Here is a 22,166-nt window from a genome sequence, read left to right as displayed (position 1 = left end):
AAAAATGTCTCATCTTTTACAGTTGATAAACATTCTAGCACAAAACCTTCATTGTGCAAATTGATGCACTTGCATCTCACCAACGTGAGGAGTGTAAAAACAGAACTAGGACACTTGTGTCCCCTGCATCAACACGGACATAGTGCACAGATATTCACATTCATGTGCAGCTCTGCATATTTGTATGAGAATGCAACTTCCAGACCCATCTGGTGTGATAAGCTGACAGTGCTCACCTGTGACAATTACACCATCTGAACGCTGACACCACACTGCTCTCTCATTATTGTTCCATTCTCCTGTTCTCCACTGGTAACTGTAGCACTGGCCTCCTGCAGCAGAAGCAGATGATGCTCATTAGCAGCTCGTATCGACCATTCAGCGCCGTTGTTAGGCTACGATAGACATTTACCGCACAGGATAAGACATAATGCGGATGGAGGAAAAAGAGGTACTATTTACCACTCCGTAAGGATTACGGGGAAATGGGATGGCTGGAATTGGTTGGAACTGAATTAGAGACGGCCTGTTTTTTTCCTAAGTACATTTTTGCTGGAGGCAAAGTCTGGTGAACAAAATGTGGAACTATTCAAGTCAGACTCAATTCTGGCTGTTTCATCAATTAAAAAAAAACCAGGATTAAAGATCAGACCATTGTGATAAGACAAATTTGGCAAGAGAAGAATGTGGCATGAAATGAAATGCCAAGTACTTTGACAAGTGGTTTTAAAAGTGGATAATTAGTGAGGGAATAAAAAGCCTGTGGTTTATTCTGAATATCAACGTGCGAGCAAGGAAAGGGCAAGCCTATTTAACAAAACACAGAGAAACTGCACTTAGAACTGCGTGACTCAATGGAAACGCATGGAAAATAAATACACACAGTACATCTGTAAAGTCCGGTTCAAGCAGTAACCTGATGAGCCATCTTCATTATTTCATTAAAATTGGATACACGACGGAGCAGTGATGACCTTTCGATGCTTCGAATGCTGACCTTTTAATAATGACCTGTAACACTCAATTTTTTTCAATGCGACATTAATATGACAAACCCATCATTAATATCACCACCGCATATCTAGATATGCTATATTTGCGTTTAACCTTTCTGCATTAGTTTAGTAAACACTGAAAACAATAATTACACAAAGCTGTGAAATCTGTTGCGATGGCCAATTGAGGTACTAATATTTGTTAATAGTCACACGTATGTAACTTTACTTTGAAGCACCTATTGTTTTATTTCAAACATCCATTTTTTTTTTTGGATGGGGATAATGGGATTTTCTCAGCACGGCAAAAATCTTGTCAGTTCAATCTATTGACTATATTTGTAGTTGAGTCAGAGCGCTGTGATTCAAGCATTCAGCTTGTTCTTGTCAAAGAAAGTCTTTTTAAGTTCAAATTCCCTAAATGAATATCAAAATGGAGACCATGGTGCAGCAGTCACTGTCGTTCATTTGCATGACTTGCGTGGAGGCAGAGTGAGTTTCGGAGTCGCCAGTTCGCCGTTACCTTTACATGGCTGTGTCTCAAAGACTTGCTGTGGGCAACTGTCTTGGTTCTCGGTGACTTGAATGATCACCGCTCTGGAACGGGTTTGGCGTCCTGTGCTTTCAAAGCTCCGCCCCTCCACACAAGTCAATTGGCAAGAGCTCCAAGATGACCACTCAGCCAAATGGCAGTCACCTGAAGATAGGAAAATGGGAAAAAACACATTACTGGCATGCACACATTAGTCATTACCATAATCAGATGATGTTTCAACACACACGGTGGCTGGCAAGCAGTTTTTCAGGAATCATTTTATAGGCCTTCCTCTGACAGTGCCTGCTACAATAGCAAAAACTACTTCTACACATCTGTGAATGATACCAACGAACAAATTACTCACAGCCCAGTGGGTACTCGGAGAAAATAGCCCAACCGCCGTCGTATATTACATTAACTTATAACTCGATAGCCAGTACTGAAATGTGTCTCGCGAGGGAGCGTCAAATTAATTTGATTTGGAGAGACATTTTTAGTGGAGTAAACCAGTTGATATTTTTGGTCACGCTACAAATAGCACATGAGCACTTTGTTCCCTGAAGGGCAAACAAGAAAAGGCCTAGTAATCCTTGATGGGGTCATTTTGCAGTTATAAATAAATAAATAAATAAATAAATAAATAAATAAAATGCATAGACACACACACACACACACACACACACACACACACACACACACACACACACACACACACACACACACACACACACACACACACACACACACACACACACACACACACACACACACACACACACACACACACACACACACACACACACACACACACACACACACACACACACACACACACACACACACACACACACACACACACACATATATATATATGAGGCTCTACAGGGATTGAAGGGTTTTATGTTTTAAATTAATGGTCAACTGAGGTCCACACAACAACAACACAAAAAGTCATTGATGGAATTAACACACTTTTTATACATAAATGTAATTGTTGCTTCACATTCACACTCCTTTGGTTGGTTCCTTTTTTACAGTACGAAATACTTTTGCATCTCCAAAAGTTAAAGTAACAGCTAAATGGATGGTTCAATCAGAGCGAGAGGATTAAAATCAGACGCAGTTATCTTTTTTACGGCTAATGTCAGCATACAGCTCAGTTGGAGCACTTGAAGGGCTGATGCAAGGGCTCTTGACGATGTGATGACGAGTAATAGCATATTTAAGCTTATTTGACCCTTGTGACTTGGCGTGATATCCTGCTGAGAGTTTTCATCAGAAGAAGGTAAATGGTAGTATGAAGTGATACAATTGGCATGAGTGTAGTTTGAATGATAGCTCATACCAAAAGCAGACCAAACGTTGCTTGGCTTCAACAAAACATGTTTTTAACCAACAAGTGGAGAAAACAGGCTTGTTGTGCGTATTTTGTTGTTGTTGTGACACTGTGAAGTATAAAACAACACAACAAAGCTTTTTGATGGCAACATAAAAATCTGACTAAAAACACGCTATGAGCGACGTTGACTCACCGCATAATCTCAGGTGACCGTCAGGCTTTTTATATATGCAGTTCCTCGTTCTGATCACGAAACACGTTTTGGATTAACGACCGTGGCTCATACGCTATTTATCTCATACATTTACATCCGCTGTAACGGCTATCTATTCTTGTATGGCTTTCAATATGTTGCCATTTTCTCTCTCTCGCTCATAATAGCTGAATGTCACACCCTGATCTTTTTCTTTGACATAAAAGCTGAACCGATCATCAAATCCATCCATTTTTCGTTATCGTCGTATTTCATGTTGTCATTGTGCGGTCAACAACATCAATTTTGTGTGCAGTGTGTCTTGCTGTCACTCTTTTTAAACAGCATACCTAATAAGGTCAAGCATGGTCGAGGAAGAATGGATGCTATTTGTCAAAGAGACATTCTCTGAAAGTCGGCTATGCTGATTTATTTAGCAAGTGAACCTCGAGTTCGGTTCCATGGCCAATTTAGGTAGATGAGTGACAACATTAGCTTTCGTCTTAGAGTATACTGTAGTTTTTCACTGTATAAGGGCTTGACTTATAGTGATTTTCTTGTAGAAATGTGCCATGGGGGAAGCCATAGTGTTGTGCAGTGACACAGTTACATTCATTTGAAGAGCCTTTTCCCCGACACACAATCACATCAAAAGCTCCTGATCCTGAGCTGAAGCTTGCGGCACCAGTGTGTTGAGTGAGGAGGAATTAAGGGAAACATCAGAGGCGCACAGCATGATGGTACATCTTCAGAGAAAACAAGAGGCTCCGGGTCGGAAGCTGGCGGCCACATGATCATCATAAATATATTTGATCGTATTGGAACAAATGAGGCCAATCCTTATATTTTTGATCCATCCTATCTGTTCTGTGGTGTAAAAACAAGCTTGCATAGCTCAAATAAAGAGCTAGTGGAGAGATGACATAAATGTTGGGCGGGAAATAATGATTTGTTACTCTGTATTGGTTATTGATTTTGCAAAAAGATAACATGCAGGCAATAAGTCATTTTGGAGTGAAGATATTGGTATGTGTGTTTTAAAAATCCACCTAGCAAGGAATACTAGTAAGATGAACAGAAATGAGTTACTAAGCAGAATTAAAAAGCCATTATATGATACACCCACACATAAATCCAGGAGCCAGCAGTTGCATCTATCCATTAAATAATTGGTCAGATGTTTTATCAGTGTAGCAAGACTGCATTAGTAAATAATGTGGTTAGTCGTGCAAGTGTGAGGATACTTTTCGACACGACCAGTTGTAGATAAATAGGTAATGAGCTACCGCAGAAGTTTATTGACTTGGCAATAGCAGCTGTTTTCAACAGCAGCTGAAATGTCAATGAGTTGGAGGTGATGGATGCCAGCAAATGGATGCATGCGCGAGTATTGACGATGTGGCATGTAAATCAGGGAAATAATTATTGGTGTTATGAGTGTGAAATGAATGCATAATACATAATTCATGTAGGCAAAAAATAATTACTGTAAAGAGAGAGTGTTGGAAAGCTCTTCATCGCTTGTGAATTATGTTGATACATTTCAACGGAAAATGCGTGTTTTAAACAAAGGTAGCTTTACCTTGACAGGGAACAAAGCAGGGCTGCTCCACATCCTGTTGGATTTCCTGCCTCAGTTTCTCGCCACAAAATTTCTCTGCCACTGGCAGAGGAGGAGACTCGGTGGGGTTGCCCTTGTGAGTGACACACGATAGGTTTCTTCTCCGAAGCCCCTCGCCACAGTCTGCGCCCTGCATGTAACAAAAGCAGGTCTAAGTTGTGGCGCGATCTGGGTGGGTGATCAAAGCACAGCAGACAGACTTTGCTTTGTGTGGTGGATTTCATCATATTACATTTATAAATATGACAATAACATCGGTTGAACCCTCATTATCATCACAAATCACTTCACTTTACAATAGCAGCAAGTAGAGTTCTTGCGGTTCCTTAGAAATTTCATTTGCATGTGCCAATATCCTGGACAGACTGCAGCAAGTGGGTCTGCACCTCACATGTACTGAATTTTAAGCTAATGAGGGGAGCCGCGTCGATCGACCGGGAATCAAGTTGACTGTGTTCACACCCACAACGGCACAGGTGCCCCTTTCTAACTGGCTTTGTCTATAAAATTACTCCCAAAAAGGAAAAGTATAACCATGTGCGTATTCAGACTTCACTTTGTACTAGACACGTGTTGTAGTCATACCTCTATGGCACACGGGGACCAGTCGCTGAGCAGCCACATGTAGCAAGGACTTATGGGACATAACCTTGTCTGGATGAGCTGGTTGGGACAAGGCCGACCTTCCTCGTGAGCCTCCCGCAACGTTCTCCGAGTTCGCACGGATTGCCCTGCAGAGCACACGTAGAATTCCCACAGTAGAATCAATCTACTTGTCAACACGGCAAAGTGATAAACAATTAAAAAGTCGGCTTCATGCGCTAAAATAATTCACACGCCGAGCACCGTGAAATGGGCGTCTAAAATTGACATAATGCATATTCGGAAGAAAGAAGGCAGCTGTGCCCACGCTTTTCCCTCACGACACATTTTGCCAGAGACAAAGAGGAATTAGTTCAACAGCACTTTTCCTCTGTTTCATCATTAATGCTCATGTCTAACACAAGTGTTTCGTGCGGGGGACTCATTAATAATTTGTGAGCGTGAAAGTTAGGGAAATGACTGAAAAGAAAGGAGTGGCCCGAGAGGCTTTGCTAGTTTCAGAACAGTTCAGCATCTGAGCGTGACCTTCATCAGTGGTGCGGTCAAGACGGGGGGGAGAAACAAGAAAATTTGTTGTTATTGCTGATCATCACACCCTGAAAGAGAGATGACAAAAATCCCTCGTCGAGAGCGACGGACCGGCCAGTAGCGGCAACCGAGCTGTGAGTTTTACATCCTCAGCTGCAACATGCTTGGCTGGGAACTTCTTGGAGCAGAGGGGGTGAGAGGCAAGAGCAACCAATGTCAAATTAAAATTAATGAACTTAGGAAGATGCCAGTGAGTCTTTCCAATTAAAAGAATAACAAGGTTTCTCTCCGACATATTGGCTTTAGGAAGTTCTGGCAAACCATACGTGGATCCGGGTTCAAATCATTACCTCGTGGATAATGCATGAGCTCATAAAACATCTCTTTCAAAGGAAGCCACAGGTTGGTGATCCCTAATTGCATTTTTGAAACCACCCTGCATGGATCTGATATATATTTTATTTGGTCCCTCTAAATTATTAAAAGCGCTTATCCTGTTATGGGTCAGGTGAGCTGTATAAAACTGAGATGAAATCAACCTGCTGTTCTTTCACGATGACCTCTGAGAGCAAATTTGTATGTGGCGGTTACAAATGGCAAAACACGGTGCCGGGTTGCAAAAAAACGCCCTCGCTGTCTTGAAGGAGGCATCGCCTTAATTTTTCATAGTTTAATATATTAAAATATATTCGTGCAGGATAGCAGAGTAGAGGGGATAATGAAGCCTTGCAAATGTGATCAGCAGTGTCAGTCCATCAAGTTGTCATTCCCACTGGGTTAGGTGAAATTTGTTTTTTTTACCTTGGCTGCCACATACGAGCATTGTCCCCATGGCGACCAATCAGAGAGGACACAGCTGACCAGACAGTGACATTTTTATCTGATTTTGTTTTTCAAATTATTTAGAAAAATGTTCAAAATGTTTTTCAAACATTTTTAGTCAATTTCTATTTCAATTTTCATTATTATTATTTTTTACCTTGGCTGCCACAGGTATGCGAGCATTGTCCCCATGGCGACCAATCAGAAAGGACACAGCTGACCGGACAGTCGACCACGCAGCTCTCCACCAACTTCCAGTCCTTGATCAGTCCAAGCTGTGCGACAGAAGGGAGCAGCAGAATTCATACTCGCTGCCAATTAAACATTTAAACACACTTTATGTAAAATACACTTTTCAAACCTCCCGTTGAGGCTCATAAATCCTTTCAATTTTTTCGTGCTACACAATGTATGAGAAATGAACAGCGCATTTGGGACCGAGAGCCGTTTACAATTTATTTTAAACACACCGCCGAGAAAAGCAGAGGCTGCTGCAGATAATTTAGCTAGAGACCAAATTGCCTCATGAAACATGAATTGATGCAATATCTATAAATTATTGAAAGCCCGAACACCGTGTTTTTTTGAAACAAAGGGGACAGAGGTACAAATGTTGCTCACGCTGATCTTCACGTGAAATGAATGCAAACGGGGCACTTTTATGTATTACACTGGTCAAGTTTTCTAATTCAAGATGCAAGTACAATTTTCAATTTTTCTTTTTTGCACTGAAAAATTACACGAAAAACCGACAGATACATTTTTAAAATCAGCAACAAAATATATTTAGTTAATTTCTGATTCAAATTTCCTATTGACCGACTCTTCTCCTACCTGCTCACACTTTTGCAAGTCCACAATCTTCCCATCGCTGCGGATGCAGTCGAGAAGTCGTTGCCTGACACCTCCGCCACAGATGGCATTTTCACTCAGCCGACATGTACTCCATTCTGCAACACACGCATACACACTTTGAATAAATACATGCATGCAAAAGCACGTATGCAGTATTGTAAATTGAAAAACAAAAAACCCAAGGCAATCTTTAGTTTTATTGCTTTAGCGATGACGACAATGTCTTAGCATTGACATTCGGCAAGGCTGAAAAGTTTCTATGCCTGTAAATATTCATTCTGGTCACTGTACTCTCGGGGCATTGGGTCGATGGCAGCAGAACTGTCCTGCTCGTCTATACCAGTGATGCTTCACTGCTGGTTTGGAAAATGTACTATTTTCAAAGTTATCGTGTTAATCTGTAGATTCTTAATCACATGTAGGTTATTAAAATATAATATACATAATGACATCAAATTAAATTTCTTACTGAAGCGTTCAGTTTAGTTTAACTACTTGGCGAAAACATCATCATACGGGTCCCCAGCGTGACAACAGTTTGGAACCACTGAGCTAGAAGATGGTTCGTCTCACAAGACTAGACAGAACAGCTGGACGAGCCTCGGTGCTTGGTGTGGAATCCAAAGTATTTATCGTCCAAGTTGGAGGCACGACCCAGCAACAAAAAGAGTAGCACTCTTTTGGGATGCAACACAACAGTCATTAAGCTCATTGGAGAGAGCCCGGCGCTGGCCAACAACAGTTGTTTAGATGGAATCGCCCTCTTGAATATTCCGTTCAGTTCTAACAATGGTCATGGAGGTTACTGGTTAGAGGCTAAATATTGGAGCCATTTGGAAGCGATAAAAGTACTTAACTGTAATCCGATTGAAAATACTAGAGTGTCATATTTTTGTTTAGCAGGCAACTTCCTTGAAATTCTTATTTCTTGGCTCTTTTTGTGCAAAATCAATGAGAATAATGTGAAGCTATTGGTAATTCCAGATTTTTGAGACTGCTGTAAATGAATATTATTATTGCAGATAGATATAGTCAATGGATAAATGAGACAGCTTTTTGGAATGAAAGGTTCAGCCGTGTTGCATAGCAACACAGACGTACATAAAGAAGTCACTGAGCACAGACGTACAAAGAAAGTCTGCCTACCTGAGACGCGATATTGATAAGTGAAACAGGAGCTGTTGAGGATACAACTTTCTGACTGCACAATTTCCGGACAGGCTGCACTTCCCACGGCAGGGAGGCGAAGGATATGTCTGCTCCGGTTTCTCTCTGAACCTCGGTCACACTGCTGCTTGTGCGGAGAAGAAAGCAAAAAAACAAACAAGCATATAAGAAATAACGACAGCACTTGACTTAAGTTGGATGCTATATGTTCAATGCTCAGCACTTTCTGAATAAAAATAAAATAAAATAAAAAAATAAAAAAAATTAAAATAATGTTTCGTGATTACTTAAAAAAAATACAGTATACACCTGTTTACACCCAAAACTCTTATTTGAGTCAACTCAATTTTATATTTGACTTTTCCGTAAACCGTTCTTCTCTCTACCAAGACCGAATGCATGTATGATGGCAATGAACACCCAATTAAAAGCAGTACACTACAAATCTGTCACCAGTAAACCAAGTGACTTAATCAAACACGGAATATGGCAGACCTGCTCGGAAAGTCTCTGAGGGAGATTGGCCAGTAAAAACCTTTGCTTCAAGGTTTATTCTCCACTGTGGTCCTGATTCATCAAAACCTGCACTTCAATCACTGTCACCTCCTAATGAGGCTCATCACTGGGAGCCTCATTAATCAACAGCAGTTTTCACACCAACTGTCATTGAAACGAACAAATCCTTTTGTACATGACAGCACCACATCTGGCTTTTTTTGTTTTGTTGTTGACAGATTAAAAGCTTTCAATGAATACGCACACTCGGTTTCTGAATACGCCGCAATAATTAAAGTCAAGTATGGCACAATTAGGCCGCAATGCATAAACAATGCCTTGTTAAAGTGCCACCGAACATTCTGTTGTTGCTTTTTACGTTTGTGTTCGTCACCCGATGCTGCGTGTAATCAACATTTAGCTCATTTCACAGCCTGCATTTAAATAAAAATGAATACCAGTAATTTTGTGAATGCTTGAAAAGGATCCAATTACATCACAATGTGAGCTATATACTAAACCAAAACTAGCAGAGCATTATGTCAACTGAAGAATAAAAGCCTGGATGCATTTTAGACAAAATAAAAAAAAGGGAAGCTATATATTTTAGCAGGCCTGTTTTGTTCAAAATCAATAGCTCCAATGCTTTGTTGCAGAAGGAAGTCAATCAGCCTCAAGCTACTATATTTGTGTGTAGATTCATTTCCAGCTATTACACAGTCTAGTCAGCTCTTCATTTTTTATTGCATCATTCTTGGCTCCTCGACCTATGAAATCCAGTTTGGGAAGATGATGTCATTAGTTTTTGTTAAGTATTTAAAGGCTTTGGCGGTGGCTTAACGCAAGAGCTGAGTTTGATGGCACGGTTCATGGCTGTGGATCAATGACAGTAATAAACTAGTGATTTTTGGGTGAATTAAATATGAATAGGATTATGGGGAGCTCTGTATTGGTGTGCAACAGTACATGCTAAAACTTATATTGCCTATAATGGCCTGCTTCCACCAAGACCAATATCCCTCAGCTAAACAGAGCAGACAGTACATATTTGCAGCAATAAATGCAAGCTATAATGCGTAATATGGAATGGCTTGAAATGTTAATTTCATTCCAGACACCCAGAGAGAAGAGCGTGATCTAATTCTATAGCATATTATATTGCAAACATTTCCCTGATGTCTAATTAGAATGTAAATGTGTTGCTCAGTTTTTCAATGCGAGTATACATAATTACCCTATTACAAAAGATCCAACTGTAATAAATTCAATGTGTGCCCAAAGTCATTCTTTGGGGGACAAAGTACAGTGCAGTATTATTTTAATTAATCATTGTGTGAATAAAACTAAGTTTCAATACAAAATATTGTTCATTTAAACAACATAGTGGTTAGCATTGCTGTGCTAAACAGCAATAATGTCCCTGAATTGCTGTAAAATACATTAAGCCATCTGAATGAGCCAATAAAAAAGGAAATTTCGTTTCTTACCAGCGGGCAGTCGCTCCAAGGTTCCCAGGGTGATAAGACGCAGTCGTTGTGACAGGCCAGAAAGCAGACTTGGGCTCTGGGCGGCATTTCTTCTTGATCACATTGACTGTCCTCCACAGTACTGACCTCTCCGCTTGTTCCTTTCTTCACACACCTGCCCGAGCAGCAGATGTGGCTGTATTAGTAGTCTCCAAGGTACTCCTAACAAGGTCTTCCTGGATTACATCTACAAATTACTTTAGTGACTATACAGTTGGGTTTTTCATTGCCTCTTAGGTTCAGTTACTTTTTTCAGAGATCAATTTGTAAAGCAAACTGAAATAGGAGTCCCCACTGATAAAACATGGTTTGGTTCAAGTAAAAAAAAAAATGTAAGAAATTGTGCTTAATGGGGAGATGTTTTTTTGTTTGATTATTTTCTCGCTGCCCTTGAGCAGTTATTCTCTGAAAATGATTCTGAAAATTCATTATTAATTAAAAGCATTGTTCTTTTTTCTGAAATAATTCTAGGGTGCCTGAAACTAATGAATTGGATTTACATTAGAATGTGGCCTTGTTAAGAGTGCAGAGTCCCATAAATCCCAAAATTCTGTGCATATATTCAGAGTGGATCAGCACTGAACCGCTTTTGCCTATTTTAAGTAGCAGCCATTAGAAGGCAGCTGTTTGCGCTGAATATTCTCTCTTGGCATAGAGAGCACCAGAACACGAGCCAATCCAACCAACCCCCTCCGGTGGGGTGTTGGCATTCCAACACTTTGCCAATGCTCACTCGCTCACTGACCTGATCTTGCGGCTTTGGACTCCCTCCCCACAGGATGGCGAGTCGCCCACAGTGTTGATGGTGCAAATCGACCAGGGCTCGATCTTCCATTGATATTTGCTGCACTCGCTGTGGCATGGCACTGCTTCATTTACCTGCACACACACACACACACACACAAGACAAAGACTCATTATGCAGTGAAAAGCCCAATGTGTGTCAAACAAAAGAAATGGACGCGCTAATATAGTATAGAATGTAAACACTCCCCCTTGACTACCTACAGAGAAAAAAAAAAAAGAGCAATTCCTGGAACGGCATATAGAAAAGTTATGGGCTTGTGTATTCTATTGAGATCAATAATAACTACACTTGCACATTAAGTTAAAGCAAGATTGGTTTCAAGCAATATAAAGAAGGCCAGAATGCAGTACGCCCATCCTACAAGTGCATAGAAAAACATTTGGCTCACTCATGGGTGAATTTGAGAGTGGCACGGTGAGCTGAAATGGATGATCATGGCAAAAAACAAAAACACCTCAGGCGAGGGTGAATGTTCCGCCTATTCACTTTCAGCCGACTGAGACAGCAAATCTGGAGCGTCGACGTAACAGACAGAAGAGCCAGCGCCAGGCTCCTGTAAACACGTTTACGCTCTAAACGTGTAATAGGCGGCTGCGGTGGAAGGTAGACTCCAGAGAATAATTTGGTGGCAAAGGCTCTGACAAGCTGTAGTAGGTGTGTGTGTGTGTGTGTGTGTGTGTGAGACTGTTGAGCTTTGCTTCCCCCTCCAGGCTGCACAGATGACCATTATACACCCTCATCATCGACCATCTGTCCCCGCAGATGCCCCTGTTGGGTAAAATGGGCAAATAGTCTCCTCATGCTTTCTCCAACACTTTTGTAGCACCAAGAAAATATGACTTTCACCAATGTGAGTATTACCATTTGTGTGAAATCATGTCAACCACACAGGCCGTAGCACAATACACAGACGGAGCAGAATCCTATAGAATATGTTCCCGAGTAGATGTGACATGACACATTTATAATCTTTTTTTTTTTTCCACTGCAGATGGAAACTGTAGAGTCTGGTCTCCGACATTTTCTCTTTTACGTAGCTATTGAAATGACATACTCTTCAGATAAGCAATACACGGATGATATAAAGAACCAAAGTCACTTGAAACTCACTCTGAAATGCATTACCAGCTATTCAAAGTCTATCAAAGAGTTCTTTGGTAATGTCGGTCTGACTGCCTGAAATGGGAAAACAGCCAGAGTGTTGCCCCAAAATGGACGCGGCATAAATCCTTTCCACCCGGCTAGCGGTGCTCTCTGATAAAACTGTTGTTGCTTCTCTGGAGCAAAGACGGCTCGGGGTCGGCATGCAGTTTGCCTTCATTAGCTAAAGCAGAGTTTAAGTACAGAGTGAATGGAACTGACCTGAGCCTGCGTGGATGTCCATATTAGCAGTGCATGACAAGCCCCAGGTTGGGAAGGGAAGAGAAGAACAATGATATGAGCATTAGATTACTATCTTGCATGAATGTTGATTTTTGCCTCAAATTATGTCACATTTAAAAAAAATAAAATACGCATGGTCAAAACTTTTACAACTATTTTTTTTCTTGATTGGAAGTCAAGAAGTTCAATGAATAGCTTAAAAATTGTACAGGAGTTCTTTTTTTAAGTAAGGTTATCTAAAATGAAAAAATATTGGACATAGTAAAATTATACAAATTAATGGAAAAATGTGAGTGTTCTACAACCAGTAGTGTTTAATATTGTAATTTAAAACAGAGGGAAATGTGTGGACAAGCAGGATAAATATTTACCGCGTTTTATCATTCAATGAGGCGTTTTTATCATTTTATTTACTTATCCAAGCTCTTTATTTATGACCTGCCTACATGAGAGGCAACATATGCAAAATACCTGACTGGAATGATTAAATCTGCAATTATCAAAGTGATGTGTTTGCCTGATCCTCAGTGCCGTTGTCTTTTAATATAGATGGTCACACATTTGAATTTATTCTACACCAGCTTGAACGGAAAATGGAAAAACAACAATCGAAAATCAACTGGCCATTTAGAGATCATCACCAACTATTTGTTACAATTGCCTCGCCCTTCAATTGTTTTCTTCTCTTTGCCCTTGCCTTTAAAAAGAGAATGTGACCGATTTAAAGCCCAAAATTGTCAAGCGATTCCAACAACCCATTTGTGATTTGTGAAACTGCATCTCAAATCATCCAACTACCAGCAATTGTGAGGCTTCCTCAAAGGAAATGAGAAAGCACCATGTGTTCCTTTGGCAGGGCTTTTGAAGATCATGGCCCACCGGCATCTAACGGGGGTGAAGGGAAACATGCAGGTACGTTTAATGTGGCGCCACTAAGCAGCTAACGAGCCTGCAATGTGTCGTGAACAATGCTCTTTTCACCCTTGTCAATGTTTGTTTGAAGCAGCTGAATGCAAACGTAAAAAGGCATCGAGGTAAATATCTTAAAAAATAAAATAAAAAAAGCAATGACTTCATATATAATATTTATATACATGTATGTTGCGAATGTATGCTATTCAAGCCATCTTGGATAATTTGCAAAAGCACAAAGATGCCTTTTAAACTGCTGCAGTTGGTTGTGACAGTTGGGCAATAGTTGAGCCCAATGCTAAATAAAGTCAGAGAAATTAATTGATGTGAAGACAGCGAGACAATCCAGCATGCATGAGCATGTGTTTTTCAGTGAATGTGTGCACTGTATGCAAACAAGATCATTAAAATTGTATCCGTTTTATCAGTGGCGAATACATCGCTAAGTGTTCCAACTGGGTGCATCATTTGTATGGTAATATTTATCTTCTATCGATGAAAATGAACAAAGAGCGAATATCATTCTGCAAGTTACCGTGATTTTTTTTTTCCCCTCTCACAAATGACCCTAGTGACATCACTAGACATGAGACACTGAATGACATCACAACAAATGAGATGACAAATGATGCCATACAACATTGCGCAAGCGATCCTGGTTGGAACGAGTGGAGATGCAAGAGCACACAGTGGTGACACGACATCAAAAATGAATGTACAGTGTGTTGGTAGGGTGACATTTTATTGTTTGCATCTTCGGTGAGTGCACATTTCCAGTTGGATAATCAGTGTTTACTTTGCGGTGACAGCTGACATGACGTTCGGTTTCCCTTCAACTGCTAATGCGGATCGCTTGGTCAAATGTGAACGCCATCATCAGAGCCCCTCGTGTGCATCCAAAAACAAAAGTGCGCTTTGGGTCACTTGAGCTCACAGTGACGCTGAAAAATATTAAGGTGATTCACTTGAAGCAAGTGCTGTGTTGTTATTAGGGATGGGCGGAGTCATCCATGTTGTCAAGAGAAGAGTGAAAATATAACAGAAGCCCTTGGGAGAGTTTTTATGGTGGTTTGATTCAGAAATATTTCTGATAAAACTGTCGCTATGACAGATTATCTCTTCAGGTACTGCCATTGTTTGCAAGCGTGTCGTTTTTTTTTGGCAGAAAACTGTGCGACTAAATCCACAGCTGGCACATCCACTGGAAAGGTTTCATTGGAGCTTGGCAAGCCTGAAGCCCCGCTTAACCATTTTGCCAAGAGAGATTTCATATTGATAGTGGGCGCTCTGAATGTGTTCGTATTAACATATGCATATATTATTACAAGTATGAATTTTAATACCACATTTTTTTTTCAGTACCAGGATGAGTACTAGCCACCGTGTCCAATGGGAGTAAAGTACAAACAATGATTTGAACCTTGACAGAACCGTGTCAGACCTTGATCACAACACACTGGGGCAGAAGGGAACAAACAGGCCCTCGAGACGGAGCGTGGGCCGAACCAGTGTGTTTTTGAACCTCCGGGACGTTCCGCTCTGCAGGGTCAGTCACGTATAAGGTGATCGACCGTGACAAAACTTGACAGTTGAATATGGAGAGTAAAATTGCCATATTTCCAAAGTGCGTCAGGTTTCAGGCAAACGAGGCTACTGTGGCCACAGGGAACATTGTGTAAACATAGCCTGGCATTTCTTTGTGAACAAAAGAAAGATGTTTTGCTCTTCAAGTTGTGTCACTGTGTGATTACACCCAAAGATCAACTATACTGTTTCAAAGTAAGGCTTTAATCAGACGTGGACTCAAAATATCTCACCTCTTGAGAACTTTGTGTTTCCCAAAAAATGTCAAGGCCTCAGAAGGTGAAAGTCTTCCAAACTCAACTCACCAACTTACATCGGCCATTTCAAGAACGCAATAAGACTGACAAGTACTCAGCTGGGCTTCATTGATACGCTTCTGAGCTGAAATTCTGCGTTCATGTAAACCAAGTGTTTCATCAGATCTCCGCGAGGCTCCCTCCTGTGGAGCTCTGCAGTTGTGAAACCTAATGTTGATTTCTCTCACTTTGGTTGTCATCAAGTTTTTGACAGCGCTCAGTTCGGGTGGTCCACCATTTATGCATTCCTTCGCTTGCTGCCTTACAGTTTGTCACATCCAAAACCAACAGCCAAAAAAAAAAAAAAAGAAAAATCACCCTTGAGAATAAACGACCTCTGACCATCAAATTCCAGATTACACAATGCAGTCATGCAACTTTCCTTTCTGAAATCAGCCCTCTCCTCATTTGTTACTTCTTACAATTGAAAACGACAGAAATGAACTTTGCAATTTTATCTTCGGTTACTTGTTATAATACCATGGCTCAAATGAATGATTAATAATCTCTCATGAACAACCCAATAACTTCAATCGTCTTTCTTTTAAATGTTTGCTATAGTGACCAAAAATTGGAGAATAATGTACCCGTGAAGAAAACATGATGACAAATACGATGCACCTGACAAGCTTGGTTATGTAATCATGACCTTGAGAAGAGCATACAATAGATGCGTATCGCAAATGTCTGATTAATTCGAAGGTTGAAATTCATAAACAAGTCATCACTATTCTTGATGCTTTCATCTTGACATCCACTTACCATCCTCTCAACACGCCAAAGTTTCCTGCTGCTTTGGCTCCTTCAGCTCCGCACATCAAGACATTTTATCTCACAACCAAACAGAAAACAAACTCGCAAGACTCAAAATTGCCTGCTCATCAAAACCTTGAAAAAAAAAGACGACTAGTTGAAGTATGAATCAGTCAAACTGGTCAAACCCAAACAGGATATACACTCAGCTGTTCAATATTTGTTTTCAGCGAAGCTCAGTGTATCACGTTCCACACGTGAGCCCGAAGCTTACAAAAGCAGTGGTCAAGCATAGCCCAAGCAAAATCTGCAGCAAATACAATAACCAGCATGAAGTCACCAGCCATCGGAAAAACGTCCAATTAAATTAAAATGGCAAGTCACAATGTAAGGTTGCACCAAGCTGTGAATGTCTCATTCATGATGTATGAGCTGTCACCAAACTCAATAAAAAAAGATCAAAAAGCCATGTTTCATTTTTACTCAATACTGCAAAACAATATGATGTGATTACAAGTTAATTTGGACAATATACGGAGCAGTCGATGACTGTATTCCGGAACAATAAAGCACAAAGAAACTCAACAAGCACCAATCAAAAGTCTTCAGAAATGACGTTAGCGCACTAACGCAGCAACATTCCACCGAAACAGCAGTTGATGCAGTGAGATGAATAAGAAAAGTACCAACACCAAAGTGGCAATTAAGTATTTTCTCATATGCATGCGTCAAATATCTAAAAAAAAAAAAAAAAAGCACACCCATTTTTTTGCGTCAGAGGTGCAAATACATGCAAGTGACAAAATTAAATTGTTATTAAAATGACTAAACACAATTTTCTCACTATTACTTTGTTGTTAGCTCTTGCTTGCAGTTTAATATTAGATGTTTGTTTTTGTTTGGACTAAAGAACTTACACTCGGACCAAACGCTCATTTACCGAGTGTGTATTGTTTCCTTCTCTCAAATTGCGTAGGATCCGTGAATATAAAGTCAAATATTCATTCCAAAAGTTAAATAGCTGGACAAACTTTCTCCCGCACTGGTAAAGGCTCATTGCCAAAGCACTTGTGGCTTTAAGTGCGCACATTATGCTCACTAATTTCCATCCAGGCTCACGAATGGCTCGCACCCTACTCACAAAATTGCTCACATTTCCTAAGCTTCCATTACTGTTCACAGCAACCTGCTGCTTTTAAAACCTGAAAACACACTTTGCAGAATAAAGCCAATTTTATATGGCATTAAAACCACACACATTTCAGCTTCTATATGTTCAAAGTGCCGCCATAAAGAGTTTATATTTGCACCCATAACCACATCACAGACATACGGTAGGTAGATCCTTAATAAACTTTTCTTTCAAACCTCAATGTTCCGATTAAACCCTCAACCCTCTTACTGTAAAGTGCTTCAGAGATTCTAAACCCTCAATCAACAAAGTATTATTATTGTTCACCCCCCTTGACCTGCACTACCCATCAACACATCAGAACAGTCAATGTAGAAGTGACACATTGAGTCGCTTCCCATCACCTTTGTTCAGTCAAGCATGGGACGATGTAATGGAATGGATTGTCGTAAATTTCACCTCTGTCAAGCCAGTCTCCTTTAGCCCTGATGGAGGCCAACCATCTGCTGGTGGGAATTTGACCATATTTGGTCCAGAGTTCACTTGACATAAATGAGGGATGGGGAGAAGAGAGGAGCCATTTATGACTTGAATACGTCAGCGGCAACTAAATATTAGTCCAAAACTTGGAACACCATTCACATTCACGGTGCTATCTTTCTGAACAGAAGCGCTAAACTTGATTTAAGAAGACGCAGCTTAGCATGGGAAAAGAAATCGTGACCTCCAGCATTCGTTCTTCTTGACAGCTGTTGCCTATTTGTTTATGCTCTTTAGCGCCACTGGAATTCAAATGAATCGATGCTCGCTGTTGAATTTTTAATGACATTTTGACATTTAACACCTTGCTCTCCACACTTACTGCAACAGCGACTAAAAAGGGACTCATTTACTAAGCTCAAGTGGAGCTTAGAGTATATTAGCTTTTTTTTAGCCACAACTGTGACAGATGTAACTGGCTTTACGAGGACCATTCGGAAGGTAACATTAACAGCAAGCCCTGTTGAAACCCTGAGATAAATCTGTGAGGGCTTCAGCAATAATGGGTGCCGGTTTAAGTGGCTGGGGTTATTTCAGGGCATTACAAGCTGGGCAGTAAAGACCTTGTTAACGGGTACTTAACCATCTGTACACAAATCTCTTCTCGCGGGTCGTGCCTCATCTCCATACTGACCTCCGCAAACTACAGTGGTTCAAAATCACTGTAGCGTTATGGCGGCGTTCATAAAACACATCTCCCCTTTAAACCAAGACCGACTAATATATGTGCAGTTCAGAACCACCTGCGTATAGAACAGGGGTGGACCCGTGGGCTGAACTGGATTTTTTTTTTTTTTAATGAACAGATGGGCTGAGTTATAGGTAGATTCTGTTTTTATGTCAAGGATAGGTGAGGATGTAAACAGAAGCAACACAAGCTGGGCAGCAACACCACAAGAAAATAAAACAGCTTTTTTTTTTTTTTTTACAGAATCACAGAAATATTCCTACAGATATATGAGACCAGGGTTTAACTACAACTAGCATTGTGTACTGCATATGCCATTAGTACAATTTGACTTCCAGTGGCGCCATGCAAATTATATGTGTAATGGTGGTGAACACGAGTGGACCGCGACTGCAAATTGCCCTCATTTGCATTCAATAAACGAGAGCGTAGAAGATTGTGGATGGCTGATGGGTTAACTGTAGATGCCGCATCTCCATAAAAGTTGAAATGTTCAACTGCCTGTTTGTACTCGACAAGATGACTCGGGATGGATTGAATAATTCAAGCTAGCGGTGGTGATCAAACCAATTGCTGCTTTTTTTGTGACCAATTGTGATTGGCAGTTGCCATCTTACCTGGTTCTTCAGATCCAATTTGGGACACGGACGGCCCCCGTTAAAAGCCTTCTCCCTCAGCCATTTGGATCTGACCTTCAGCCCGGGGCCGCATGACGAACTGCAGGGCGACCACGCCGACCAACCGCTGAGCTTACAGTCGAGGGGGCACGGGATGTGGCACAACTCCACCGTGTAGCCTGTGAATGGAACATTGGCACACACAAGCGAGAGAGAAAGAGAAGTTGAACTCGCACTTGGGTGACAGCTTCATTACGGGTCACCTGAATAATTTCCTCACATTGGCCTGTGCTCTGGCACACTTGCTCACTGTGACCAAGAAGTAATTATCAGACTAATGAGTGTTTTTCTTCTCAACTGTGCCAGCGCGGCAATGTGAAACTTTTACAATGCCCATTATTCTTACACAAGCTATATTTCGTAAGTAATTGGGGCTTTTCTTTTTCAGCCTTACCGGTCTCTGTACACAGCGTCGGCTGGACCAGGCGTCCTTGCTGATCGATGCAGGCCACAGCTCTGTAACGTAGACCCTGACCACACTCCTTTACTTCCTGGTGGCTCATCCAAATGTGCAGCGACCCCGGAGTGGAAGGTTCGCGGAGGATGCAATCAGACCAGTTCCCAAAAGGTTGGGACAAGTACTCCTCACAGGGACAAGGCTCTTTCTCTTCGAGAGGATATAACGCCTCATTCAGGCATTGTTCCTTCTTTTTGCTGCGACCTGATGGATGACAGACAGCATGGTGAAAAGATGATTCAAAATTGTTTGCTCACAAACTGAGCAGGAGTTTTGTTTGACATACTGTGATTATTCTATTTTGGAAAATAACCACATATTAACACAGCAAGGAGCAAGATCACCGATGTCTTTGAAGTTTATTCTTCTGCATACTGCTTCGTTGGAAAGTCATATTTGACATTCAAAAATGATTCACTTTGAATTGCAATATCTTTAAAATTATGTCTGTTAATTGCGGCTACAAAAAGATCTTAATTCTCAACAGGCGAATATATCATAAGACAAATCTTGATGCCTCAGCAGCTGGTCGTCTTTTTTTTTTTTGTAGACGTCAAATAATGCTTTTTATGAAATGGAACATTACAGTATACGCCATTTCTTTTCTCTTGAATACCATCTGCTCTGTCTGAAACAATCGTTCCAACACAACTAGTGTCTGAGCCAGGCTGTCGATGCAAATACACGCACTCACAAAAACGTTTGGGAAATCGGGCTTTCGGGTTAGGATGAACCTAAAATGCACCATATAACTTTTCCAGCAGACAATGCGACTTCCTCAAAACTTTTGAATGTCCAGCTGTTCGCAACTTTCTGCTCTATAACAAGAACTACTAAACTGCGTGTTTGAAATATAAATGATTGAGTCAAATTAAAGGAATCAAAATGGAAGGAAATACAGCAATCAATAAAGCAATCATCCTTTCATTTCGAAACAGTTGGTGGTTTCTCAGCGATGGCTATATAATAAACATATTCAGACGAGCCGGCTGTTATTGACTTTTTCACTTAAATCTCCAAATTGTTAGCAAGAAGTGACAACAGAAAGCAACAGGAGTGAATAGAAAAAGATGCCTGCATGTTTTGCTTTAGTTGATGTGTGAAAGGCTTTCAGATGTCTATAATTTGGTGTCAACCTATAATTGTCGGTGTGCCGTCGTTTCAGAGTATCAATCCGTCTCAGAGAAACACTATTATTTACCACTAAAGCAACGGTTTAAATTTTCAATTAGGGTCGACATGTAGGGGGCAGGGGATGGTCTTCATAGCGTATGTATACAATAAGAAACTAACTACTTGACCACCTGATTAATTTTACAAGTAGCTCCGTCGTTGAACGAAGAAATAAAGTCATGATATTTAAACGTTACAACGGCCCTAAACTGCGCCGCATGTATGCGACCCTCAGGGATGACCTACCGCCCAACTCTGGCACATTTTAATGAATTGGATTCAAAGAGCATTACAAAAAGAGACAGGGTGTGTTTACAACAGCCCCTGTGGCACTGGCTCAAATATTCATGAAGACAAATAGTACCCAGCCTGCTCGGCAAACACAGCATGTATTCCAATTCGGCCATCTGTGTTGAAATCAGGGATTACATACTATTTAAGACTCAATTTTGATAACTACTGGGAAAGTAGAAAGTTCAGCTCGATATTGGAGGGGGTGAACATTTTTGCTCCTTCAACTCCAATTCAATCCACTCTTACCTGTGAGTGAGCGCTTGCGACTTTGGAAGCCGCCACATCCCGTGCACTCGGAGAACTTGGACCAAGCCGTTAGAGTGCAGTCATCCTTGCATGGCACTCGACACGCTCGGATCTGAGTAGGCAAAGGACCGGTGGCCCAGCGCAGGCACTCTGTCAAATTGCCCGCCTCATCATACTCCCCGACGCAACTGAGTCCTGTTGATATGGAAGAGGAGAAGAAGCAACTCTGATTACATTTGACCTTATGTAACTGCATTCGCTCTGTCGTGAAAATTATCTCTTTATTTATTTTATTGACTGCATTCCACTTGAACTTGCAGCATTTGCATACAAGTTATTAGCTCACTGATTCAACCCCATTGTCCTTTTCTTGGCAGATTCCAATGCTGGAAAAAGTGAACTCTCAACTCTATTTTCGATGGAATTTGTTCAGCCGCGAGGTTGCCCAAATCCACACGTGTGGTATTTCACATCAGCTCAGCCACAGACAGGGATCATCTTTAATTATACACGAATTTAGAAAGGTGATAAGTTTGGAGGA

The 22,166-nt window shown here is 40.9% G+C and overlaps 1 protein-coding gene across 2 annotated transcripts in view; it reads right to left on the bottom strand.

The window, feature by feature from the left end:
- Window positions 1-22,166, bottom strand: part of thsd7ba (thrombospondin, type I, domain containing 7Ba) — an 86,580-nt gene that overhangs the window by 4,722 nt on the left and 59,692 nt on the right. The window contains exons 14-26 of one of the 2 annotated variants that reach the window (XM_037239271.1): window positions 21,626-21,820; window positions 19,850-20,116; window positions 19,396-19,574; window positions 12,853-12,858; window positions 11,428-11,561; window positions 10,644-10,797; window positions 8,641-8,785; window positions 7,474-7,589; window positions 6,797-6,914; window positions 5,272-5,417; window positions 4,648-4,816; window positions 1,519-1,692; window positions 237-332 (exon numbers count right to left, since the gene is read on the bottom strand). In XM_037239271.1, coding sequence (XP_037095166.1) covers window positions 237-332; window positions 1,519-1,692; window positions 4,648-4,816; window positions 5,272-5,417; window positions 6,797-6,914; window positions 7,474-7,589; window positions 8,641-8,785; window positions 10,644-10,797; window positions 11,428-11,561; window positions 12,853-12,858; window positions 19,396-19,574; window positions 19,850-20,116; window positions 21,626-21,820 — 1,899 coding nt within the window. The remainder of the gene's footprint in view (window positions 1-236; window positions 333-1,518; window positions 1,693-4,647; window positions 4,817-5,271; window positions 5,418-6,796; window positions 6,915-7,473; window positions 7,590-8,640; window positions 8,786-10,643; window positions 10,798-11,427; window positions 11,562-12,852; window positions 12,859-19,395; window positions 19,575-19,849; window positions 20,117-21,625; window positions 21,821-22,166) is intronic. The other variant, XM_037239272.1, reaches the window with a different exon arrangement.

The sequence above is a fragment of the Syngnathus acus genome, chromosome 21 (genome assembly GCF_901709675.1).
Source record: "Syngnathus acus chromosome 21, fSynAcu1.2, whole genome shotgun sequence".
NCBI classification, from domain to species: Eukaryota; Metazoa; Chordata; class Actinopteri; order Syngnathiformes; family Syngnathidae; genus Syngnathus; species Syngnathus acus.
This window is presented reverse-complemented; position numbering and strand designations above follow the sequence as displayed.